At 40.5% G+C, this 25,658-nt stretch overlaps 1 protein-coding gene across 2 annotated transcripts; it reads left to right on the top strand.

Annotated features, from left to right (window-relative positions):
- The first annotated feature begins 204 nt into the window (after positions 1-204).
- On the top strand, positions 205-18,015 carry DCLRE1A (DNA cross-link repair 1A). Of its 2 annotated transcripts, none has more exons than XM_071749449.1 (9): positions 205-1,318; positions 2,920-4,467; positions 6,442-6,575; positions 7,730-7,848; positions 9,663-9,806; positions 10,702-10,847; positions 11,573-11,727; positions 16,448-16,589; positions 17,228-18,015. In XM_071749449.1, exons 1-9 carry the CDS (start codon positions 901-903, stop codon positions 17,392-17,394), a joined length of 2,973 nt encoding a protein of 990 aa, XP_071605550.1. In that variant the 5' UTR covers positions 205-900; the 3' UTR covers positions 17,395-18,015. The 2 variants fall into 2 exon arrangements, with proteins under 2 accessions (XP_071605550.1, XP_071605551.1); XM_071749450.1 differs by having other exon boundaries at positions 16,448-16,600; positions 17,228-17,419.
- Positions 18,016-25,658: the final 7,643 nt, after the last annotated feature.

Genomic DNA, 25,658 nt, shown 5'->3' with positions numbered 1-25,658 from the left:
CAGCGGTGATTCCAGCCCAGCAGATTCCACACACCCTACTTTTCCCGCCCGGCTACTTTTTTTTAATTATTTATAAGTGGAACAGATGAAAATCGAGCAGTAGGGGAACAAATTCCAAAAAAGGCACCAATCATTTACACGTTGGGATTTTTTTAATTTTCCTTGGGGCGCTGGGATGCTATGAGAGAAGCGGAAAGTCGGGTGACAGATGTGGCGAAGCTGCGGACGCGAATGCCTGAGGGCGGGAAACGGCTGAGGAGAAGCGCAGGGCCGGCAGCTCCGGTACCGGCGGGACACGCCGGGGAGGCGGCCCCCTCAGCGGGACACTCGGGGGGTATCAGCCCCCTGTGGGCATCTGTGGGCCATTCCGGTGAGGCAGCCGCCATAGGTGCCCTTGGCGGGAGCTCGTCACGGAGCCCCTCCAGCCAGCGCCGTGCCGGTGTCGGCCATCGCCGTGTGGTGACTGCCGCAGCGGTCCCGTAACTCAGCTCTTCTTCGTTTTTCTTTTCAAATGGTCCCGGTTCGGGGCAGCGAGTTAAGGGAGCGGGGTTAGCAGGGCTTGCAGCGTTCGGAGAGGGGTTGGGTGCGTAGGAGAGGGGTAGCTGAAGGAAATGGCTCAGCCCGAGAGTCTTTGTGGATCTTGCGGGCTGGGGTTAACAGGGGTGATCAGGAATATTGGAAGAGACGCGCACTGAATTATTTTTTGGGGGTAGGATCCACGATGCTTCTGTCCCACCACGGACTGCTGTTTGGTTTGTCACCCGGTGTTGCTTTTTTAAAATGGAGTTCGGGCTCTTTTCTTCAGATAGTGAAGTGGGAAGGGAAGAGAAAACATGTTAGCGGAATAGAAGGTGGATTTGTGAACTGTTGGTTAAAAGAAAAAGTATTTCATGTGTTGCCATGTCTGAAGATACTTTGTTGGAAGAGGACATTTGGGAGTACAAATCCATTAGGAAGCAAAAGCATCCGAGTTACTCAGAGAGCAACTCTACAGCTGTGCAGAAAGTAGGAGATGGCAAGTGCAGGCCGAAGAGAAAGAGAAGTAGAAATAGGAAAAAAACTGCAGAAAAAACTGATACTCTTCAGCAAACCCAGCAGAGATCCAGGCCGAATCAGGATGTAGATCAATGTGAAGATGACAGCAATGGGAACTCCCAGGGAAGCCTGAGCGGCCTGACAGAGCAGAGCTCACAAAATGCAAAGCCACCTCATGATGGATACTGTCCAAGCTGTCAGATGCCTTTCTCTTTGCTGTTGGTCCAGACACCTCGATGGCACGTAGCTGAATGTTTGGATACTTTGGGATCCATTGAAAAAGGTATGAATAGAGTTAAGAAAAAAGCCTTCAGAGAAAAGTTAAAGGCAGGCTCCTCACATAATGTTGCTCTGAAGATTGGGTTTCATATTTAGTTCAAAATATGACTTGGCAGTTTGATTTGTAGGGTGTTATTACTGATAATTTATCAGTATTGTTTTCATGTGGGATTTTTGGTTCTTTGTGAAGAGCATGGAAATCAAGACACAAATGACTCATACCATATATAATCTCAAAACTTTGTGAAATAGTGATAAAGATTCATGGTTGTTTATGAAACCCCAGCTTCAGTAGTTTATTGAATAAACTGAAGGAGCATATTTACCATTCTAATATAATGGGACCTGCTTCAAATACTAAGTGCCAGCAAAAAACTACTGCAGTTAAGAGGCTGCAGCTTTTGACACCAAATTTCTTCTTGATACATGTTATATACATGTTATTTTCCTGCATCCATGTTGCTGTGTGATTTGTCAAGTTGGCTATGGACAGTTGGAAGCTGAAATCAGTCTCTTGTACTAATTTACTTGAAATGTTAGTCCCTGGTCCAGCATGCTTTAGAAATTTTATATAGAAATATACATGGACATTCCTGTATCATAAGACAACACACTTTTGTTTTCACTTCTAAAGGAATAAAACTGGCTCATTCTAAATGCTGAAAATAACCACATATAAGAAATCCAAGTATCCAACTTATGTTCTTAATACAACTCAAAACAAACAAAAACCAAAACAAACCAAAGAACAAACAAGAAAAACCCCAAAAAGCATGCAGTCAGAAAAACTGAGTAGCACAGTAAGTCTCCTTTTTATATCTTTGTAACTTTCTGTGTAGTTTCTTCTGCAGAACAGTGAAAGGTGAGCCCTTTCCTGGTTTTGGCAGTGATTTTAACTAAAAGCAAATGTGTTGACACCTCATTTCCATCTCTTACTCCCATAATTAATAGATGAAAAGTCCTTCTGATTGGTTTATACTTTATACCTTAAAATCTTCAAAAGTCAGGCTAGCAAACTCTCAGGAAAAAAAAAGGCTTAGGTAATAGCCACAGAATTTTTGCTGAATCCAAACCACTTTTTTTTCACATGAGTAAATGCGTGATTTTTGTGTTTTTTTTTTAATAATATTAATTTGTAACCCAACAGACACTTTGAAATAGAATTTCAGGTTGATTCAGAACTGAGAGTTGGTTTGTTGTGTTGGGATTAGTTTTCTGTGGTTTTCTGGTGCTGCTGGTGTAAGCTCAGTGCTTGCATGTGAGGCAGTTCTAAACTGGAAGCCTGATGATTACATTAGCAGGGCTCTGAAACAGGGTTAAGTACTCCTGGTGCTGTTCAAGGTCTGCATTAACTCAGGCACAGCTGGGTGTTACCAGCACGTAGCAGTTTGGGTTTAGGTTGGAAACATTTTCATTTCTGGGCAGCTCAGGGCAGGAGGTTTTGGTGGCGTGGAAAACTTTGCTTGTGCCTTCCCTCCTCCAATTGCTGCATTTATAAGGAAAAGCTTTTCAATGGTGTGTCATGCATGATTTTTATTTTAATAATTATGCCAACTATATTTGCAAAGGTATTAACATTACCTCTCTCTTTAATTCTCTTCATAGAGTGCCCTGATGGTTTGCAGTGCACTTCTACCATTCCATCCCACTACAAGCGTTTTAGCCATTTTCTGCTTGCAGCAAGCAGGGCAGGAGATTATCTTGTAAACCCTTCAACAAACACTTTGGAGAGTGAGATGACAAATTCTTCTGCAAAGCCCAGCTGTTCCCCAAGTCATGCAGAGGAAGTTTCACAGAATGAGAAACCATCTTATAGTATAAAAAATCCCCCAAACGATGACTGTACGTCGGTGGTACAGAGCTCACCACAAATAAAGTCTCTAAATGCAATCAGTGAAAGTACTTCCTCTTTTGCAGATGGCCAAAAGCCTCAGCAGACATTTCAGCTTACACAGACCACAGATGATAGTTGTAAATTTGAATTTTATGACTTTGCATCCTCTCAACAAAGTGAAACGGGAGAAGATCTGTCTAGTCAGAAAGATACAAGTCAGCCAAGTTTACTACAGTCAAAAGCTGACTTCAGTGACTGTGAAATTTCTTATTCTCCACTGAGTACTTTTGAGGAAAGTGAAGAGGAGACTGAGGAAAATGAGAAGAAAGCAAAAACTTCACAAAGTAAATTATTCAAGGTCCAGAACTCTGAAGATGAAGAATCTAACTCCATCATGCTTAAAGCATTCAATGGACATTTCTTACAGCAGAATGCTCATCATGAGCATAGCAAAAAGGAAAATTTCATAACTGAAAAAGAAGTAAATAGGTTGAACCATCTAGATCATCCTGTAACAACTGTTTCTCAGAGTCACATGAACAGCAAGTTCTGTAGTTCACCAGGTGTAGGTAATCAGCATCAGGAAGAGGTGCTTCCCAGTGGATCCTCTTTCCCTTTTAATTGCAAAGAGGTTAAACAGCCACAATTGGCTTCCTCTGCTGCTAAGGTCAGAGGCACAGAGACAGAGGCTGGTGGTGCTTTGGGTTCTACATATGTGAGTTTTACTGAGGCATCTTTGCTTCCAGTTGGAGTAGATACTGGATCTCTTCTGACACAGAAAAGTAATTTTTTGAGAGACCCAAGTAACATTTCAACTAATGCAGATAAAATGACTGCCAAAGCAATTGATAGAAGAGCTTGCCAGGAGAGTTTGCAGTCAGTAGTGGAGGAAGAAGGAAATCTTAATACAACTGCTGTGTGCTTTTCCAGCCCCATCTCTAAAGCAGTGTCATCTGCTTCTTCAGGTATGAATGCCAAATCCAGTTCTGCCAAAGTACTCAAACAAATGGACATTGGTGTTTTCTTTGGGTTAAAACCCAAAGTAAAAGAGGAAAGCAAAGGAGAGACATGTTTGAGTGAGGGAAAACAGATAGCAGGTTCAATAACTCCCAATGGAAAGAGGCCCAGACAGCAAAAAAGGAAGGCTGAAGGGTCTGTGGAAGATGTAGAAGCAGTTATAGAAAATCCAAGTAAAAATGGACTCGTTGGAGATGTAAGTGCTGGTGGCCAACGAAGGTGGAGAAAAAAATTTAAAGAATTATCTACTGCAGGTGAAGGAACAAGAAATAAACACTGCCCTTTGTACAAGAAAATACCAGGTGAGAGGTAATTTTCTTTCTGTAGAGGTTAACTCATTTTGGCTTGAGTGTTGTTTTTGGGTTTTTTTCTGCCTAATTTTAGGCTTCAATGTTCTTCACTCTTCCTAACCATAACTACAGCTCATAATTAATTTTCTTTCCTCCATCTAAGTTGATAAAATCTTGTGTAAGTGCAGATCTCCAAAAGGATTGCAGAACCAGAGTCAGCAGCAATGGCTGAAAATAGTTGGTGAAATAGTTATCTCAGGAAAACTATTTCAAGGACTGACTTCTTAATACTTTTGACAGAGCTAAAAAGCAGTATTGAAGGATGTTTCTGTTTTCTTAAAGGATTTTGGATATATCCCTTGTTGATGCTCACTCCTAATCCCTGAATTTAATCTTTCACATTGATTCAGTTGTACCTGAAAATAGGGCTGTCAATAGCAATTATTTCCTGACTTAACTTAAAAGAATTGAGCTTATGTTTGCATTTGGAATTCAGTAGCATGAAATATGTGATTCACTGCAACCATGAAAACAAAGAAGTGAAAAGCAAGCAGAAGAGTTCAGTTATGGAAACAGCCAAGAATTTGTCAGAATCTCCTCAAGCAGTTGGATAAATTGCAGAATGATGGATCAGAGGCTTAAAAAGCTTCAGATCCCCACAGTTCCATTTACTCCTAAAGGTCTGACTAAGTCTTGGGTAAGCCAAGGAAGTCTTGAGGAAGCCAAGTAGAAACATGTTAGTGGTCCTGAGTGTCTTTGTGGTGCTGTATCAGTACCATGGGTTCTATGGGCTTAGAGAATTTTCAGTATTACATAATACATACATAATAAAATAGAAGAGCAGACTCCTATGCCTAAAACACAATTTAATTTTTTTTAATCATCTATATTATTTTTGTTATGAATATTTAATTTTTTTTAATCATCTATATTATTTTTGTTATGAATATCATTACTGCATTTGAAGTATAGTTGACAATATTTCCAGTGTTGCTAGTGATATATATTTATCTCCCTATGGCTTTGAATAATTCAACCTCCCTGAAATTTCAAGTGTGGTACCTCTCAGACACTTGGGGATTTTTTTTGGTTTGTGTTTTTTAATTAGCAGGCTGCTATGGTTTTCTTGAATTACAACTATTTGAAGTTGCAGTCTCAAGTAGGTAGAACTACTTCTAGTTCTGGAAGATCTGGGAATTTTGTGTAACATAATATAAATGAAAAAAATTGGAGTGCCACCAGAGAATTAGTTCTGTGTGCTGTTTAGTGGTGTTAAAGTATAACACAATGTGAAAGGGCCACTTGTCAGTATGTTTGCATTTAAAAATATTAAATTTGCAGAGAAAAGGGCTGTCTTCCACACAGCTGCCTTTATGCATCATCATTATACAAGCAGCACCTCACTGAAAGCATATGATGACAAATCAGACAATTAATCTTTAATAAATGTGTTCAAAGACCTCAGATTGCTTGCTTAATAATTGCATGATAGCATGTTTTAAGTGAATTATTAAATGTAGAATAATTGGAAAATGGGAGTTTGATTGCAAAATGCCCTTTGTTAAGCTGTAGCTGATGGCTGTCTTTTGTGTTAAGAAGTTGCTATAAGATTTTGATCTATGTGAGCCTTCAAAAATACCTGCTCAATGCAGATAAATGTGTTTTATTTGCTTAACCAGTTGCCATCTGTGTAGAAGGACAGCTGGACAACAGATATTTGGAATCCCTGTGAAAGTCTTTGTGTGTGGACACTTTACATTTTTATCCTAATTTTAAATTTTTATTCTAAGAAGTGAAAATTGTTTTTGTGACTGTTGACTCCTCCACAAACCACGAACATCTTTAAATGGCTCCTTCAACTATATGCAGTGTGATTGTGTCCATTTTTAGTTTGGAAGCAAAAAAAAAGAACAGGTACCTCTAATTAGAAACTGGTTCTGAACTGGGCATGTTTACTGATTGGCTTCTCTTCCCTTTTTGCTGTAGGGACTGGTTTTACAGTTGATGCCTTCCAGTATGGAGAAATTGAAGGCTGCACAGCTTATTTTCTTACTCATTTTCACTCTGACCACTATTGTGGGCTAACAAAAAACTTCATGTTTCCAATCTACTGTAATAAGGTAAGGTTTTCCAAGATTAGTAGAAATTTTCAAATCTGGGTGCAGCTATAATCACTTTTATACTGCTGAAAGTAAAGAGAAATCAGAGGTTCTAGTGTTGGGTCAGTTAGGCACAGTGAGTATATACAGGGGAATCTGGGGTTCACTTGTAAGAAAATCTTCCTCTGGTTTGACTGGTGTTTGGTAAAACTTCCCTGTGTAGATACCCTGAAAAAAATGAGGTTCATAAGGATCCCTAGAGGTCACATAGTCTGATCTCCTGTGCAGTGTGGGTCTAACTTCAATGTTAGGTCAGACTGCAGGGAACCTTTGTCAGTCAAATTTTGAGAACAGGGCAGATTCTACCCTGTCTCCTTGCACTTGTGGTGGTGCTTACCCATCTGAATTTTATTCCTGCTATACAACTGAAATGTCCCTTTTTGCAACATAAGAGTGTGGCTTGGTCTTTTTGCTTACATCATGGAGAAGAATGTGGCTCTGTCTTCTCTATAATTACATCCAAGTGATGGCATTCTGGAATTAAATTCCACTCAGAATCTCTGCTTCACATCCAGTCAGTGGAGCTGCTTTAGCCTGGTTCTGTGTGTCCTATGCCTCAGGCTGCTGATGGCCAAGACTGCCATTAGCTATCATTTGTCCAAGCAACTCTTCTTTACTGGTAATGTGTTAGGGCACCTGGCCTAATCCACCCATCCAGAACCTGCATCAAAAATTGATTTCTGATTTACTCTGAAGTCTGCTAGAATGCTTGTGCCCAGCATTGCCCTTCCAGTAGATGTTGGGGTGACTGCAGTCCCTCCATAATAAGATCCAGGACCTGTGACCTGGAAATTTCTTCAGTTGTAAAAAGAAGGCTTTGCCCACCTTCTCTTCTTGACTTGGCAATAAGTAACATGTTATTTCCCCTTGTTTGCCTCTTCTCTGACCCCAATCTGTAACCTGTTGACAGTAAAAATTTTGCTTTCTTTAAGACAGGCTTTTTTTTTTTTTTTTTTTTTAATTTCGCTTTCTGAGAGGTGAAATGCTACTGAAAGGCTCTCATAGTTTTGCCCCAAGCCAGAATGTCTGGCTTTGAGAGCCTTGGTTTCAAAAATAAACAAAGGCTTTTTTTAGATTTTGTTTCTATTCCATCTGAAACCCTTTCCCTGATGCAGATAACTGGCAACCTGGTGAAGAGTAAACTTCGTGTAAAAGAGGAGTACATCCATGTGCTGCCAATGGACACAGAATGTATAGTGAATGGGATCAAAGTCTTGCTGCTGGATGCCAATCAGTATGTATCATTGAATTTGTTGTGGGATGTTCATACATCTTGATTATTAAGGAGAAAATAGCTGTACAGATAGAGTTTACATTTTCAAGATTTTTTTTGTTTCAGTGGATCTGAAAAAAATACAGTGAGAATACTTCATGTTCCTGAGTTGGCTTAGTAAGATGCATTTTCACTGGAGAAGTGAATTAGGCATGGGGGAGCCTAAGCCTCTTTCCAGTATTTAACTTTTGAAATAGTTGAATTTTTTTTTAACTTAGGCTTTTTTAATACTCTAGCTTAACTTGTTGTTGTTGTAATGAGTACATAGAGTTAGCAACACATAGCTCCATAATTTTTAAACTTGTTGAGAAGTTGAATGATTTTTCTGATGGGATGGATGCTAGCTTTTGGTGAAATCTTCAGCTGAAGGAAAATCTGGTACTTTGGATCCTGGGAGAGACAAAACCTAGCCAGCATTTTGAAAATTGAACTTTACAGAAAGTTCTGTGGAAATGTGCAACAAGACTTCTGCTGGATTTGGTGACAATGGGTGAGAGTTTTGGGCAATGTTACACTGGCACTGTCTGATAAAGCTGCATCTAAAGCTCAGTAGCACCTGACTTCCAGCCTTGTGCTCTGGCTGTTCTGCCTCTTAGTACCTTATTTGGCTATGGGCTAGAGGAGAAGTCCTTTCCCTAAAGTATATATTGAAATGCAGCACTGTGTCACAGCTGGTTGGAATATTACTTATCTTAGGATTTGTTTATAGTTGGAGAGATAAGATTCCATGAAGTCATCTGAGAACCCTTTTAGGGAATGAAGGAAGCTTTGTTGCTTATGTTATTTGGACACTTCTCATTTTTCCTGTTTGTCTCTCTGATGCCCTGCTTCAGTTGAAAAGGCATACATACCTTAGGTACAAAGTTCAGCTTTTTTGGAAACTTCAACAATTCTATCTTTTTAGCTGTGACTCATGCCAGTGTTTTCTTTTTTGAGATTCCATTTACCCTTTGCAGATGATTCATGTCCAAAATAGCCCTACTATGGTTTTCCTGTCTGAGCACTTGTCCTTCAGGCAGCTTTGGTGAGGAACTGCAGAAAGTGCAGTGGGTTTGCTGTGGCCAATAAGAAAATTGTATTTATGGTTTTCTTGTCTGAGCACTTGTCCTTCAGGCAGCTTTGGTGAGGAACTGCAGAAAGTGCAGTGGGTTTGCTGTGGCCAACAAGAAAATTGTATTTGTAACCAGGGAATTCTGGATGGAGGATAAGGTTTAAAATCTGCAAATAGAATTTAAAAGGAAATGCTTGAGTAAGTCCTGCAGGATTGAAAATGCATCTGCAATAAAACAATTCTGTTTCTTCTGAATATGAGTGCTGCTTCTCTTTGGTGTGCTGCTTCCCCTTTAAATCAAATAATAAAACCTCAGAGATTGCAACTGAGGCAGCATCTTTGCCATACCTAGAAGTGTGTCCCAAAAGGCAATTAATGCTCGACTACTGTTGGTGTTTTTTTGTTTTTTTTTGTTTGTTTGTTTGTTTTTTGTTTTTTTTTTTGTTTTTTTTTTTTTTGTTTGTTTTTTTTTGTTTTTTTTTTCTTTCTTCCCTCCATCTCAGCTGAGAACTCAAGTCTAGATTGTCTATGGCCATAAGGTTAGCTTTAGAATTCCTTTAGAATTGGGGAATTTCTAGGTAAATTAAGGCAGCAGAGTAGCTGTGGTTTACAAAGCTTGTTCTGCACACTTCTCTGCTGCTGAAGGCTGGTGTATCTTGTAAGGCAGTTTTTCAGTATAAAGAGTTAGCATAATTTTTATGAGGCTTTTATTTGTTTGTCTCAGTTGTCCAGGTGCAACAATGATCCTTTTCTCCCTGCCCAGTGGAACTGTTATTCTGCACACAGGAGACTTCAGGGCAGATCCTTCCATGGAGCGCTACCCTGCTCTGGCTGCTCAAAAAGTCCACACCCTTTACCTTGATACAACGTAAGTTGTGTTGTTGTTGGGTTTTTTTCTTTTCTTAAAATAACCCTCTTCTAAGTTTAGGAAGACTTTATATGAACCAAATAAGTGTAAGCATAAATGACACTGCTGTTTTAACACTTGCTAGCTCTGTTAAGTGTAATATAAAATGAGGCTTTCATTGAAAGTCCAGGTGTGTTTAACTTTTTCATCTGTTACGTTGTTACATGAGAGAGACTGAAAGTGGGTGGTGAAAAAGATGTTAAAGTATTTGCTGAGATGATGTTAAGATTTACAGGTGGCATTAAATTCTGCATGTCAAAATTCATGCAGTATGTTCAGCTCTAAAGTGAGGTTCATGGAACATAGGTCTTTGTTATGAAAAGGTTTGTGGGGGAATTCAGAGAGTGAAATAATACCAAATGGTGAAGTCAGTTGTCCAGGTTTTCATTAGGCCTTTCTCTGACTCGTGTATATGAAATTGTTTTTCTGTGTATGATGACTAATGCCCAGCTGCAGTCTTTTATTTCTGTTCCATATGTTTCTGTGAATGAATAATGCCTTATGGTTTGTGTGCATGACAAAAAATAGACATAAGGATGTAATTAGTATGTGGTACAAATATCTGGCTTGAATGAGTATTTGGTATTTATAGAGAAAAAACCTGCAGAATTGAGTGTCAGTGAATAGTTGTAGAGAAAAGAGTGATACACTCAGTGTAAATTCCATCAACAGTTTCACCTTGGCACCTCAGTGGTTCCTAATAAATAGATTTCAAGTAGACTGAAATTATATAGAAGGGTAACATCTTTGTGATTACTCTGTTATTGAATGCATGCAGTTTTAAGGGCCTTCTTAGTATATTCAGGTGTCTTCTATCTTGTGTAACAAAGTGCCATGTCTTCTTTCCCTGCCCCAGGTACTGCAGTCCTGAATACACTTTTCCTTCTCAACAAGAGGTTATCCAGTTTGCTGTCAATACTGCCTTTGAGACAGTGACCTTAAACCCACGTACTCTTGTTGTCTGTGGAACCTATTCCATTGGAAAAGAAAAAGTTTTTTTAGGTATGTAAGCAAAGTGTACTGGATCAAATAACTCCAGAAATATGTAAGTCAGTGTTAAAATACCTTTTTATTGAAGGTGTAAAGGGCTGCTTAGTCTTTGTGGTCAGATACAGTGTACAGAAATTATTTACTAATCCCACTGCCATTTTTTTTGTTTTCTAATCAGTAAGTTTAACTTTCTGAAAGATGGATTGTTTTTTCTACCATGTTTACAAACTCCCCAGGAATACAAAAAGCCAATTTGGATGCTAAATGAATGAACCTATTGAACTGATTGTGGTGGGAATATTGTTAATGACAATTAAAAAAAACCCCATAAGTTCTTTATGACATTTTTGGTGCTAATAATCTCATATTGTTGAGAAACAGCAAAAGGATGTAGTTATTAGCAAACTTGTTTTTTGCTAACAGTTTTTCCTTCCAGGTTTATGGTACATTTTTTCCTAATATGAAATTTAACAAAGCATTCCCCAAACTAAAATATCATCTCTTAATGAAAGTCTTGTGTGCTGTGCTTCACTTGATTATAGCATTAGGAAGCAACATGATTGCTCACATGTATACATTAGAGCAGACAGCTATGTGCTGTTTGTGTCTTTGAGTATATTTAAAGTCATGACTAGAAGATATATTTTCACTGAATAATTATTAATACCTCCAAAGCAAACAAAAAAATGAACTCTCATAATTTCCTTTTTCCCATTTCTTCCCAATTAATCCTAAAGCAATTGCTGAAGTTCTGGGCTCAAAAGCAAGTATGTCCCGTGATAAGTACAAAACACTGCAGTGCTTGGAGTCAGCAGCTGTTAATTCCCTCATCAGTGTGGACTGGGATGGTACTTTACTTCATGTTCTTCCCATGATGCAAATTAATTTTAAGGTAAGTTCAGAACATACACTCTGTTGATTGACCTCCTGGCTTATCTTGCTCATGGCTTCTCCCAACTGGTCACGTTTGGTGCTTTTTAACCTCTTGTCAGGTCGTATTTATTTAGTAAAGTTTTGACATGTAGCAATACATTGAAAGTAAAATGCAATTAAACATTAATATCTGTCTCCTAACATGATGTCCAGAAAGTGTAATTTCACTTTAGTGCACTGCTTGTAGAAAATCAGATGAGGTGTGTTCAAAGGGTTTCTCTGGGTGAGCTTTTTTTGATGTAGGTTATGTAATGACTGCAGGATGTGCCCTCTTAGCAATTAATAAATTGTGACATGGCATCCCTGTTTTCAGCCTTTTACCTGGTATGATGTAGGGAAAGACAAAGGATTCTCTGCCTGTGAGCCTCTCTGTTTTGAAGCAGCCTGTGAACATGTCCAGCATCCAGTGTGGTGTTTGGTAAAAAGGGAGTAAGGTTCTCCATGTTCCACTCAGGTCAATTTCCATTTATTCCTAATCATATTTTTATCTTTCAAGTGAATACTCTCTCTCCTGTGCTGAAGATTTACAGGGAGTTAAGGATACTTGAAAATCATTGAGAACTTGCACAGAAATACAGAGTGAATTGCAGAACGCCTCATCTATACAGATGCCTTGGTTACTCTTGCAGCAAAAGCAAGTGAAGCAGATAATTTTGAGACATTGTTTCATTTAAGTTGACATCGTTTCACCTTTCAGTTGATATTTGAGACAGTGTGTTCCTTGCTGAAAGTTTTTGTGGGAATTTCTTATTTAAGAAATTTAACTAATTCTTGGGGTAAACTTTCAGTTTCTCTAAATAGGCTACAAAATACAGAATGGCATCAAGACAAAGCAGCGGGCTCTAGATGAAAGGTGACCTCTAAGAAAGAGAAAAACAGTGGTTGCTTGGGCCTTAGACTTGGATTCATTTTCCTGCTTTGCTTCAGGCCTGCTGTGCCATCTCAAGCAAATCTTTCAGACCAAGATGGTATTTAGCTGCAGGACCAGTCAGGGTCAGAGTTGACCTAAAAAGGAAAAAAAAAAGGCTGTACGACTTGGATGGGAGCTTCAGGAGATAGAACTTAATATCTTCATGTTTTAATGTTGTTGTATAATTTTTCCATGGTGGGGCAGAAAATGAGTAATGGAATCGTGTACGGCTTTCTTTTTAATTTGTTCTGTTGTCTTAAACAGTAATATATTTTCATTTCTTCTGCAGATTTTTTGGGTTGTTATGCAGTTCTCTCTGTCCCGTGTCCCAGCGTGTTTAGCAAACTCCCGTAGTTGGGCTTTCAGGCAAAGGGTGTGATTAGATCACAAGGATGTCTAAGGCAGCCTTCTCAGAGAGAAGCAGTGGTATCATGTGCAGAACCTCATCTTGGAGAGCAGGAGTTTCTAGATAAATCTACAGTGTACCTGGACTTTGGAAGGGGCCAACAAAGATTAAAGGGCTGGTGATTTAGATGAGTCCTGGTGTAAGAGCTGTGGTCCTCTGTACTGGGGCTTTGACTTTATGCATGAAGCTGTTGGATGGTGGTCTTGTGCTGTCATTAGGAACTTTGTATAGGTTACACATCCTACATAGCCAGCCAGAGTACTAAACATCTGATGAGGCCAGTAGCTTGGTGAATGGCCAGGTGGAATGGAATATCAGTAAAATGTGAAAAACATTAAATGCTTGAAGATCAACTCATATGACCATTTGTGCTATTTCTGCTCCAGCAGAATCAGTGACCTCAAAGTATTTTTAGGAGTAAATTATCAGATTACTTGTAATCTCACTCTGGTTAAAGAATGCTGAATGATATCATCCTGTTTTCACAGGCCATGTAAATGTTGATGTCACCATCTCCAGTTGCATGTTTTTGTCTTTTGCAGGATTATACAAGTTTTGTCCAGAATTACTGGCTCATTACTGGGAAAGCCAGAATTTTTTAGTGATGTGCATCACTAAATGCCTACATCTTCTTTATCTTCTAGTTCTCTCCTACCTCTTCTGTTTTGTTTGATCCCTATACAGAAACAATCCTACTTAATTTGGGCTAATTTCCTGTTTGTGTGGTTTCAGCTGTGAACCTACAAATCCTCAAAGTCCTCATGGGAGTTGTCTCAGTCAAAAGCTCAGACTCATTCCTTATTTAGTAAATTGAATACATCTGTCATCTTGTCCATCAGTTGCCTTTTTAGTGCAAATACCCAGACCCTGATGGTATATTATAGAATTTCCCAGCAGCCCTAATTTTATACCCTTCTTTCCCTCTTACAGTCTTTACTAGGAAAGAACACCAAACCTGTCTCTGCTCCAGGCTTGATAGTTTTACTGTAGCATAATTCTTCTGCCTTTTATGATTGAAAAAATTCTCTGCTCTGTTTCTAGACAAAGAACAAAAGCAAGCTGCATAAGCTACATGTGCTTTCCACAGCTGAAGCCTGGTTTTTGGTAACTGTTGAAGAAACTGTATTTGCCCAAGGAAAGCTTCCATGTTCCCACAGCTGACTGCTCCTGGGACTAAATCTGATTGACCACAGCTTTCCTTTATACCCCAAATAGAAAGGAAATGAGTTCATCATTTTGAGATGCTCCTGCCTATGCTTCCTTGTTCACAGGCTTACTGCTGTGTTCAGGGGCTTTTTTTCCCAGATCATCGAGTCTCAAGATTGCTGGAAAATCTTAGGGGTTTTTTAGGAAAATTGGTATATTTTGCTTTGCATATTCAGGAATTTTAGAAGTATTTTTGCAGGCTCTATGTTGTGAATATTTTCCTCTTGGTGTCACTGTCCAGCTCTTTAATTCCAGGCTTGGGACTATCCAAAATCTGCTTTTTTCCATGTTGATTTTCAGCAGTAATATCAAGCATGGTTTTTTTTCATTTGGGAGTCAGCTGTTCTATTGTTTGTGAACAACCATCTTAGCTGTTTATTTTTTAACACTGTATTGATTCAGCAGAGAGCATCATTCATCCAAATCCAAAGACACTTATTCTAAGTACAGAAATGCCTCTGCCTTCCCTCTGGTTACCCGAGTTTAAAGACAAATGTTGGTACCTTCTGCCCAGAACTGAAGAAGAAAAAATAATACTGACCATAATTTTCTTAAAGCCATTATGGAAAACAGGTGCATCAGTGATTTTTTTTTTTGACAGGTGGAATGTTAATTTTTTTGTAAATCCACAGCATCCTCAGAATATGTAATTTCCAGAGACCTGGGTCTTTAAGTCAGTGCACATTTTCTTTGTTGCTTAGCTCAGTAATCTCTTGCACTAGCACTGAGGTGAGATGGCCAAAAGAGTTTGCTATTGAAGTACACACACATTTTTATGAGATTAAAGTTATATCCCTCATGTGAATGTTGGATACTTGATTTACAATAACATTTGAAAGCAGATTTGCATTGGTCAATACAATATTCATTGTACTTGAAGTGATGTATTTAATTACAGTGAGGAGAGAAAATATGTGAATTATGACCTCAAGATATGTTAATATTTCTAAAGTGAAGCATCAAGGAGAATTAGACTGCTACAGTTACATCTTTAATCTACTGAGGACTGAAAATTTGCAGTGCATTAAGAGACATGTCAGCAAGCCATAATTCATGCTGTTGAATGAAATGTGTTGTGGAAGGGTTTTGTTTGTTTGTTTTGTCCTTTTATGTACCTGGTTTGGTACATAAACCACAAACCATCATACTCTGTGTTGCTGCTGGATGTTGTGCTGAAGGTGATAGGAAATGTGGCAGTGTCACAGGCAATTTTCTGCTTCCCTGCTTCCAAGTTTTCAAGTCAGGTTAGTTAGTGTTCCATCACAGCCTATCCATCCCCCTCTCCCACCTTTTTTTTTTTTAGTTAATCTTCAATTTGTGTGTCTCTTCCTGCTGCTGCTATCAAGTTCATGATATGGAGTTTTTAATCTTGTAGGGCTTTCCAACAGAGAATGTGCTTTTAAGATTTTATCCAGGAAACATGAAACTAATTTTTGGGTTTGGTTTGAAATAATACTGACTTTACTTTATCCAGGAATAGGATTGTACATTCTTTATGTTTCCATGTTATCCTTTTCCTAATCTTAGCTTAAGCAACACTGAAGGCTAACTTAGCCAACTTGGGAACTTTTTCAAGTAATTTTCTGTTGGAGTGAAGAGATGTGAGGTGGTTTCCTTCCTATCATGAATGGAGGTGTGCTAGAGCATGGTTTGATGATCAGAAAGACACTCAGCTCCTGCACTGGGTAGCATTTTTTTTTAGTAGCTTGCTTAACTGACTCTGCTTCTGAGCATAAACAGATGTCAGTGGCATTTTAAATTAACCAAATGGTTTTGCACTGAAGCAGACTTTCACCATCTTTTACCACCACTCAGCTGCAAGAGAGCTGACCTCCAGTTGAAAGGAGGAAATTATTGACTTGGAGCAAGATCTGTCAAGATGATGTGACTGTGGTGTGTGAGTTCTGATCTGTAAAGCATAGCTGTTAATATGTGCTTATTCAGATGAAGCTACTGGGGCCTTAATGTGCTCTGCAAATCAGTCTGCAACCTATCAATAAATTCAGATTGGTGTTTCAGATGGTATTTAAAATCAAAAAGTTCACATTAAGACATGAAAATAAAATTTCATGATGAATAAACTTCTGATGAAATCTTCAACCTTTGAAGTAATGAGCTATTTAATGAGATTAAATATGCTCTCTATTCTTTTCACAGGGCTTGCAAGATCACTTGAATAAGTTTTCTGAGAATTTTGATCAAGTTCTGGCTTTCAGACCTACTGGATGGACCTACTCTGATTCATGCTGTTCTCTGGTGGATATCAAACCTCAGACAAGAGGAAAGATCACCATATATGGTATAAGAGTGGTAAAGATTCAGTGCATGTAGTTTTGTGTGGATGCTTTCCATATTTTTGTTCTGGAAAACTCTTACTGTTCATTGCAAGCTATTCTTTTTGTGAAAAATTGTTGAGAAACTGAACAGATGGTTCTCTGCTGGAGAGATCTGTGAACTGTATAATCATGAACACTGTAAATGCAGATTTTTACATATATTTTGCTTCTGTTCTCCTTCTGCAAATAAAGGCTTTTATCTGATAGATGTAGAGACCTCAGGGGTGAAATCTTGGTTTAACTGATGCTGGTGGCAGTGCAGATCCAGAGCCAAGATTTCATTCCCTATTTCACTAATTTGAGAGCCTGTGAGTCTTCCTCTCAATCCTTAATGGTGAATTGAGTTGAATCTCTTAAAATGTTGACATTAATTTAACCAAATTCTTGGTGTCACTCAGTTTGCACTGATGAGTGACTTGGTAACTTAATGCAAGGTAATTTTGCCAGAAGGAAAAGCTGGGTTTTCGTTTTAGCTATGAATTTTAGATAAACAGTATGAATTTTAAAAAAAATCAATTATTTCTTAGCTAGGATGTTTGCAGAAGTGTTTTGGCAAGAAGCTAAGTGGTCTGATAGATGGCTGTGATTTGTTTCATTTCAGGGATTCCTTACAGTGAGCACAGCAGTTACCTGGAAATGAAGCGTTTTGTTCAATGGTTGAAGCCACAGAAAATCATCCCCACAGTAAATGTTGGTGACTGGAAAGCCAGGAGCTTGATGGAGAAGCATTTTAGAGACTGGATGACTGAGGGCAGTAGGCATAAATAAATATAAGGAAGAATCTATCTTTCAAAGGAGGTAGGCTGGAGTGGGAATTAAGTTCCTTTGAACTTGATTTAACTCCTTTTTCCATGGTGCTTTCTTTAGGGAAGGACTAAGCTGCCATTCTCCTGAGCAAGCTGAATTTTTTAGGAAAAAAAAAAAAAGGGGGCACCTTCCTTTCTCATCTATCTACTACTATTTATTTTTCCCATAACTTTATAGCTTTTCTACAAATGCATATTTTGGGTCATTTTTATCTTGCTCCTCTTTTTCCATTCTTAATTTTCCTCAGATTATGTAGACACCCAGATGTATAATGCTGGGGGAGGAACCTCCTCCAGGTTAATAACTTCTGAAAATAAGTGATTTTAATAAATTAGATGATACGAAGCTTATGTCACGTGCTGTCAGTTCAGGCTTCAGAGAAGCTCCTTTGGTGAGGCAGAAGTGGCAATTTAAATGTAAATCTTGTAAAAAAAAATTTACCTTGTGAGAGAGTATTGACTCAGGCTCTTGCAGAATGTGTTCTTTGGAGAAAAAGTTTTATAAAAGGCATTGCTACCTACAGTCCATTCAAGATTTTCTGATTTTTTTTTTTTTTTAATTTAAATAAAGAACCTACACGAAGCTTGTGTGTTCTTTCTGAGCAAAATGCATTTCTTTTCAGTATTGCAGATGTTTGTCTGGGAAACTTATCTGTAATATTTTTGAATGTCCTACAAATGTTGCTTGTGTAAGGTTGCTCTTGCATCCTGGCCATGCAAATCCTCAGCACATGGTGAAAGCACAAAAGTGACTCCTCTGAGTTCATGTAGTCTCCTACAGTGCATTTGGGTTGTCAGGGTTGTACATAGAGGTTTGTTACTTGAATTCTGGAAAAACTAGAAAAGCAAGTATTAGTTCTGGCAGCAGAAAGGTAAGTTTCATTTTGCATTTTTTCCCCTGAATCTCACCAGATTATCAGTGCTGCTTTTTTCTGTATCTGCTTGGTATTTATGTCACTGAAGTGTGTGATTGCATGCAGGCACACCAGTGTAATTTTAAAGCACTAAAATAAGAACCATTCCAAACCTGACTTAGAAGAAGTTGCACCATGCATAAAGAATTATTTCCCCAGCCCCTCGGAATAGCTCATCTGAAAATTTACATTGAAATTTTTTGTCAGGAAAATACTACTTTAATGATTAGATTTTTATGATTATTGAAGTATAAACAGATCCTTGTCTTTGAGTGATGAGCCCTGGAATGTGAAGTCAATTTATTTCCATCTTCTGAGAGAAATGACTGACAAACTGATAGGGAAAAAAGTTCCTACACTGAATCATGGTTCTTTCAGTCCCTTCCCTGAAACATGGCACTGTTTTTATTTTACATAATGCATCATGATAGCTTTTCTTATCACCAGACTGCTAACTGTCTTGAATTGCCATGCTCATTACTAGGATTCTATTCCTTTTTGGAGTAGGTGTGTGAAAAATTATCTTTTACAGCCCTTGCAAATGCCAAACCTGAATTAATGCCTTGTACAACTCAGAGGGACTTTGAGGATTCTGTCTGGGAGGCAAATACTTCCAGCACTTGAATCACTAAAAAATTATGCATGTTTTTTTGGCCTTCCAAGTCTTCCTCCTGACTAATTTTGGAGCAAGTATGAAGCAGTGGAGTAACAACCCCAGGCAGAAATCTTAATCACAATTCTGAGGTTCTCTTGATTCCATAATTGCAATTTCAAGAATTAATACTCCCACTGAGAATGAATTACGTGTGCTCTCAGGGTGCAGGTGGAAGGTGTGGGACACCTGTTGCCTCTCAGCTCTTCATGTTATGCCATCAGTTTCAGTTTCTACCCTTTTATCCAGTATGAAGAGATGGGGCTTATTTTTTTTTTTCCTTTTTTGTTTCTTTTCTCTTTTTTCTCCTTTTTTCTTCTTTTTTTCTTTTTTTCTTTTTTTCCTTTTATTCTTTTTTGTTTTCTTTTTCTTTTTTTTTCCTTTTTTCTTTTTTTTTCTTCCTTTTAAAAGCAAGCTTATTTCTGAAACTAACCACAAAAATAATGTATCTTGGAAGACACTGACACTGGCATCTGCTGAACTAACCCACTTGATGCTGTCCTGATTTGGAACAGATGCTGATGGCTTAGTTAAGTCAGAAAAGCAGGATGGCTTTTGTGCTGGGTTCCCTTTTTGCCTGTGTGCTGGGGTCTGTTTCCAATTTTTCCAGTTCCCTACTATGCTGTAGGTATTCCTGCACCAGCCCCCTGGCTGCTTCCATTCCTCCCTTTTTCTGGATTGTATTTGCACTTTTACCCACTGTTTTTTGTGGGTAGACTTGAATTCTGCAGCATTTCATCCAACTTAATGTTAGGAGATCTCAACATTACCCAGTTACCTGGCCTCTCCTTTATGTGGGAAAAACATCTTTTCAGAATCCAAACTCAGGAAGAAATTATTTTTGTTCTCATTGTAAAGGAAGAAGATCAATAATAGGATTAGATTGCCAAGAAGGCCACATAAGCATATGTGGAAAACCATTTAATTAAAGATTTTGTGGAAAGATTTATAGCAGGAGGTTTTTTTCCTTCCCTTTTTGAGGCTGTTCCTAACGATGCTCTCAGGTCACAGCAGGTTGGGGAGCACAGACCTATGACAAACTGCACGTTTAATTAATTAGCACTTAAGAAGTAGCTCCACTTTTTTTAAGGAAGGAGTGAATGTTTTCAGTCCTCTGGCAGTGGTGGAATTATGCATGAGCGGAAGTGAATCCAGGGCTTTTTCAAAGGGGAGAGACTGGGATGTTTGGTCCCTGTGTTAAAGACTGAACCAGAGGCCTCTGGACAGCAGGATGGAGGAGTCAATCTGTGTCCTTACCTTCACATCAAACAAGTGTCACCTGTTGACATAAATAATACCAGATTTTACCCAAGAAAGTAGCTGGGACCATCCCAGAGGCTCTTCCAGTTTGCACAGTACTGACAGGCTCGGGGCAGAAGTCAAAGCAAATGAAAGGGGCAGCTGTAACACTGGCTTGATCAGTGCTTAGAATGGCTTTAAAGCCAACCACTCCAAAGAATCACTTTGTATTTCCTGCTCTGATTACATATCACCCCGAGAGGCAGATAAATGAGCTAAAAGCAACACTGAAAAAGGGAGAGGAGGAAAGCTACTGGCTTGCTCTGCCCGTTCAGAGATGGGTTTCAGGCTGGGTGTGATAAGTGAAAGCATCTGCTTCCACCCATGGGCACTTCTGAGGCTCCTGGGAAGACATTGAGGAATGAATCCATGTGGACAACTAAAGGAAGCTTCAAGGTGCTGGGTTTCCTTTTCAACCTTGATGAAAAATAGTGATTGATAGTACCATGGAGTGGAGAAAGGAACTGAGAGGCCATTAGGGTGGTTAAAGCGTTTCTCTTATTTGATCAAACCTGTGTCTATTAAGATAAATTGCCATTTAAGCTTGTTTTTCAAGATGGCTTGACTTCAAGTGCATCCTCAAGGAATATGAGATTGATTTTCACTTTTAAATTTGAATCAGGATTATGTGGGAGACTTGTTACCACGTTGTGCTAAAGGTGCAGTTACTGCCCCGATGTGTTTTCTGTGTTGAATTATTTTTGGCGAGGTTTTTTGTTAGGGGACAAAAAGGTAAGTTTTGAGAGCAAGAGAATGCAGCCCAAACTTCCCCATCCTCCCAAAGCTACAGAAAACCTGCTGCTTCTTGATTCAGAGTCAAAGCATATCAGCATCTTTCAAGGGTGGGACACAGCCTGTTTTATGTCTTTAGGATTTACAGTGAAATAAGGCAGTTTGGAATTCCATTTGATGTTTGCCATTCCAACTCGCTGTGTTCACAGAACCCTCAGGGTTTGTAAATCACACAGTATTAGGATATGGGGGGAATATGACAGGGGTGAATGAGATTCCCAGGAATCCTTGAAAGTTTGTCCATGCAAGGCTTTGAAGTTCACGTGGTGGTTCAGATCATTAAATGTGCTCACCTGGGATGTGCACAGAGGATCCAAAAAGAGGTTCCACAGAAAATGAAAGGACAGGGGGGGCTGTGCCTGTCAGCAGGGAAGGAGAACTGAGCAGAAGATGTAGCTGTCTTCCCACTGGACCTTACCCAGCTCTGCCTGCTTTCTAGGGGCACAAGTTTCAGGGGAGCTGTAGCTTGGAAAAGCAAAGCCCAGCACTGCCTGGGTGCCTGTTTCCCCTCTCTGTTCTGAACCTTTACCCCCTGCTGTACAGTGGCACCTTGTTATCAAATCCCTAAATACTTTGGCAGGGAAGAGGCTTTTCCACTCTGTCACATCTGCTCTGCTATCTCCAGAGCAGATAGTGACTTGTTTGTGCTGGTTTCCAATAAGTGCTTACATAAACCTTACAGTTTTTAAAAGCTCTAAGCTTTCCCATCCGGAACTTGAATTTACCTTTTTTTCATTTTCCTTCTGTACATTATATTGCTTCTTGTGGATGGAGAGGAAAAAAATTCCCCATCTTGGGGAAAAAGATGCCAGCAGGGAACCTGAGGAAGAGGTGATGTAAGGACACATGAACAAGGGTGACTTGGGAGCTTGAACTCAGCAGGGTCAGAGCCGGATGTGTTTCTGCATCCTGCCTCCTTCCCACCCGGCTGCCCACCTCTTCCCTCCGTGCAGGGAAGCAGGGATTTCAGCACACTCTGTTGTGAGAAGCAAAATTTATTTTTTTTTCTGATCACTCCAGTCATTTGTCAGCTCCTAGCAGAGCCCTCCCCAGCTGCAGCAGGAATTAACCCACTTTTCAGCTGTGTTAAAGAAGAGAAGAACCGGGACATTTATCCCAGCAGGGCTTCCTCAGTCAGAGAAAGGCTGCACTTCACTTGGTACTGGATCTGTTTTCTTTCCTCCGCTCTATTCCCTGCTCTTGGTCGCACCTATAGCCTGAAGAAGGGAGGTAAAGCTGAAATTCAGTTCTTTGTGCTGCTCCCCAGCGACCGCCTGAGGAATTGAGCTCCGCAGCACAGGGAGATCCTGGTTTTCCTCCAGCACCTTCCTGGTCCCTCCCAGCCCAGCTCATTCCTCCCAGGGAGTGTCAGGGGGTCCCAGGGCATAGCAGGGGCAGGGACCGAGGGCCTGAGGAGGGTAGAAATGGGGTTCTGGGCCATGGGGTCACCCTGGGGAGGCAGGGCAGGGCTGTAATGAACTATTGGTGCCCTCAGGGCCATGGCAAAGTTTTCCATCTGTGTTCCCGGGCTTCTGCTATATAAAACCAAAATGTTTAATTTTTGACAGCAGCAGCAGTAACAAAAGGCGAGGGGCAAGTTCATCAGGAGGGCGGCGTGTGTAGCGATGGCTCATTAGGTAATGCCCAACCACCAGTCTGCCCTCTGGGCTAAGGGGTGGGGGGAGCAGGATTGCTCCTTCCCTGCACTCATGTGGCAAAGGATGTCTCAGGACACGGGAAAAGCCCTGCTGAGGACAGCAGGGTGGGAAGGGAACTGACATTGGCTCCAGGGAGCTGCTGCCAGCAGGAGCTGGGGGGCCTCAGCCTCGCTGCTGGAGTGATGCTCACACCAGCACCACCTCCAGACCTCTCCCTGGCCATGTCAGCTGGAATTCCTTGGATAATGTTAGTCCTGCCTCATCTGCTCTGATGGCATTGCTAAACCTTTTGCAAAGCCCCTTGTGTGCTGGCAGTGCCAGGGCTGTGCCTTGCTTGAAACATTAGGAGGGCAGGAACCTGCTGTGAAGTTCCTCTCCTCTGGAGAGATCTGGCAGCTGCTCTCGGGTCCATAAGTTCTGTGAGGACTCTGGATGGGGCAGTGCAGGAAATGTAATGGTTTCCTCAACAAACAGAGCCAAAGGGACAGCTGCCATCCACTTGGCTGTGTTCACTGCCCAATTTGTACCACTTTGGTCAAATAAAGTGTGCAAGGAGCTGCCAGTGACCTGCTCTCACTTGTGAATGAGACCCAGAGAGAGCTGTGATAAAGACCTGGGGGACACCATCAGTCTCATAAAACACCTCACCCACCAACTGATCCAAATCAAGTAATCTCCTTCTCTTGACAACTCTTTTTTTCCTTTTGTTCTTTCTCCTCATTAAACCTTTGAGGAATATTAATGTCAATGAGTGATGCTCAGGTGCAAAATGGAGCCCAAGTCAAAGGCAGAGAGACTTTATACATCTCTGAAAAATGTGGTAGTGACAGCCCTGCTGGAGTGAGTGAAGGTTTCAGAGGGTTGCACACACACCAGCTGTGAAATGATGCTTAATCAATCAATCAATCAATCAGTCAATCAGGGAATTAGAGTGGGTGTTTCACCACAGTGCCAGAGAGGCAGTCTTTGGCTGACCTGGAGAAGCAGGTGCTGCTGCCACTTGTCTGATGCTAGAAAAAAACCTTAAGCTGAATTTTGGTTTGGTTTTGGTTTTGGTTTGAGTTTGGGTTGTGGTTTTTTTGTTTGGTTTGTTTGGGTTTTTTTTAATCACCAAATATAACAAAAAGCTTTGCAGCACAGACCTCCAGTTTTACTGTCTTTGACTTAATTGACAATTTTTTTTCCTACACCAAGTCACTCCTGCTGTTTATAGCTATTCCTCATGACTCTTTTCTTCCTCTCTCTTCTTGCCCTCCCCTCCACCCCCCAGCTACCTTTCCACTAGTGGGAAATTCTCAGAAACATGATGCTGCCAGAATTCACCTTTATTCTTAAAGATAAGAGCACAAGAACATTGGCTTGGAAGCAAAATATCATCTCTGAAGAACAACATGGGCACTGGACATCAAACAAAATAGAAAGGGGCAAATCAGAAGGCAGAAGGCCAGAATTCCTGGGGGTATTTAATTATTTCAGTGGCATTTAGCATGGAAATGAGTTTATTTTGGCAAAATGGGTCCTTGTGTGGAATATGCAACTGATCAGTCAGGGTTGCCCTGGCCAGTCTGCCAAATGGGTGCTTTTCCAGATATACCTCCTGGGCTCTGAGTGACCTGATCTAGTTGAAGATGTCTCTGCTCATTGCGGGGGAGTTGAACCAGGTGACCTTCAAATGCCCCTTCTGACCCCAAACTATTCTATGAAAAAGACATTTCTGAGAAATGCAAACATGTGGGAGGTCTTTCCAAGTGGGTTTCATAGCCTACGATTACTGATCCAGTGCTTTTCATGTAAAACTAAGGGCACAGAAATCAGATCTATTAACTCTTCCAAGAGTTTTTCCACTATTCTTTTTTTTCCTCTGGGATTACAAGAGATAGAGGCTTAGATTGATTTGTTTTTCACTTTTGGAGGAAGGACATGGGGATTTCACTTCTACAGGGAACTCCTGCCACGTGGAGAAATGTCAGCATCCCTTTTGCTTTGGGCTATCTGTGTAGTGTGTGTGTGTTGGTTTTCCAGTCCCCAGGGCCACTGAGGACAGGTCTGCACCACACTGCAGTGGTTCCAGACAGATGCTGTCTGGAGCAGAGCTGCAGCAGCAGCCAGCTCACAGGAGAAAGGATCCCTGCCTACCTGGCAGGTCTGTGCTCACAGTAACACTGCTGAAAGAGGCAGCAGCATTCTTAGTGTCCATGGCAGCAGCTGTCTCAGTTTTACATCTAGGCTTGGTTACAAATCATGTCGTTATCCTACAGCACTGCCCAGGATTATGTATGCTTAAAACTGCATTATGCAGTGGCATTTTGTCTGGCATGATCAGTGCTGATGGCCTCTGTCACTTAGAAGTGTCAGGGCCAAAGGTGGAGCAGGTGTGTGGATGGTTCATCTCCTCTTTGGCCTCCTGGGAACTTCTTGCTGGACTTTGCTCTTATGTCCTTTAACGAGCCTCATCAACCTTGTTTCCTTGCCATAATGGAGGAACTGGACCAAACTGGGAAAGGGAGTCTGAGGAAACCTTGAGGATCAAAGCTCTGGTCCCATGCAGAGGGTTTGTTTGCTTTGGTGGCAGAGTTCTTCAGAGAAGAGAGCCCTGGGCTAGCAGCCTGTGACTGGAACAACATCTGAATGATGGCAATAGCAAGAATCCAGCATTAATTCACAAGGTTAGCACCACTGATAGCCATGGTCTGCTTAACTTCTTCAATCTTCACCACTGGGTTGTAAAAGAAACCATTTCTCAGGCACAGATTCACCTGGGCACCCCAGGATAGAAAATTCAACCCAGCTCAGTGCTGCAAGTCCCTGGTGTGACAGAGCTGCTGCCACCACAGTGGCTTGGTGCCCCCTGAAGAACTGGTCCTGCTGGGAGCTGGCACTGGGAGAGCTGGGGCACTGGGCAGCTGTTAGC

Source organism: Heliangelus exortis, chromosome 7 (genome assembly GCF_036169615.1).
Source record: "Heliangelus exortis chromosome 7, bHelExo1.hap1, whole genome shotgun sequence".
Classification (NCBI taxonomy): Eukaryota; Metazoa; Chordata; class Aves; order Apodiformes; family Trochilidae; genus Heliangelus; species Heliangelus exortis.
The sequence above is the reverse complement of the archived record's forward strand: the minus strand, read 5'-3'. Positions and strand labels throughout refer to the sequence as shown.

Excerpts from the sequence above, each read along its gene's own strand:
- DCLRE1A (XM_071749449.1), top strand. The coding sequence starts at position 901 with ATGTCTGAAGATACTTTGTTGGAAGAGGACATTTGGGAGTACAAATCC. Across the intron at positions 11,728-16,447 it reads TGATGCAAATTAATTTTAAG|GGCTTGCAAGATCACTTGAA; the intron begins GTAAGTTCAGAA and ends TTCTTTTCACAG. Across the intron at positions 16,590-17,227 it reads AGGAAAGATCACCATATATG|GGATTCCTTACAGTGAGCAC; the intron begins GTATAAGAGTGG and ends GTTTCATTTCAG.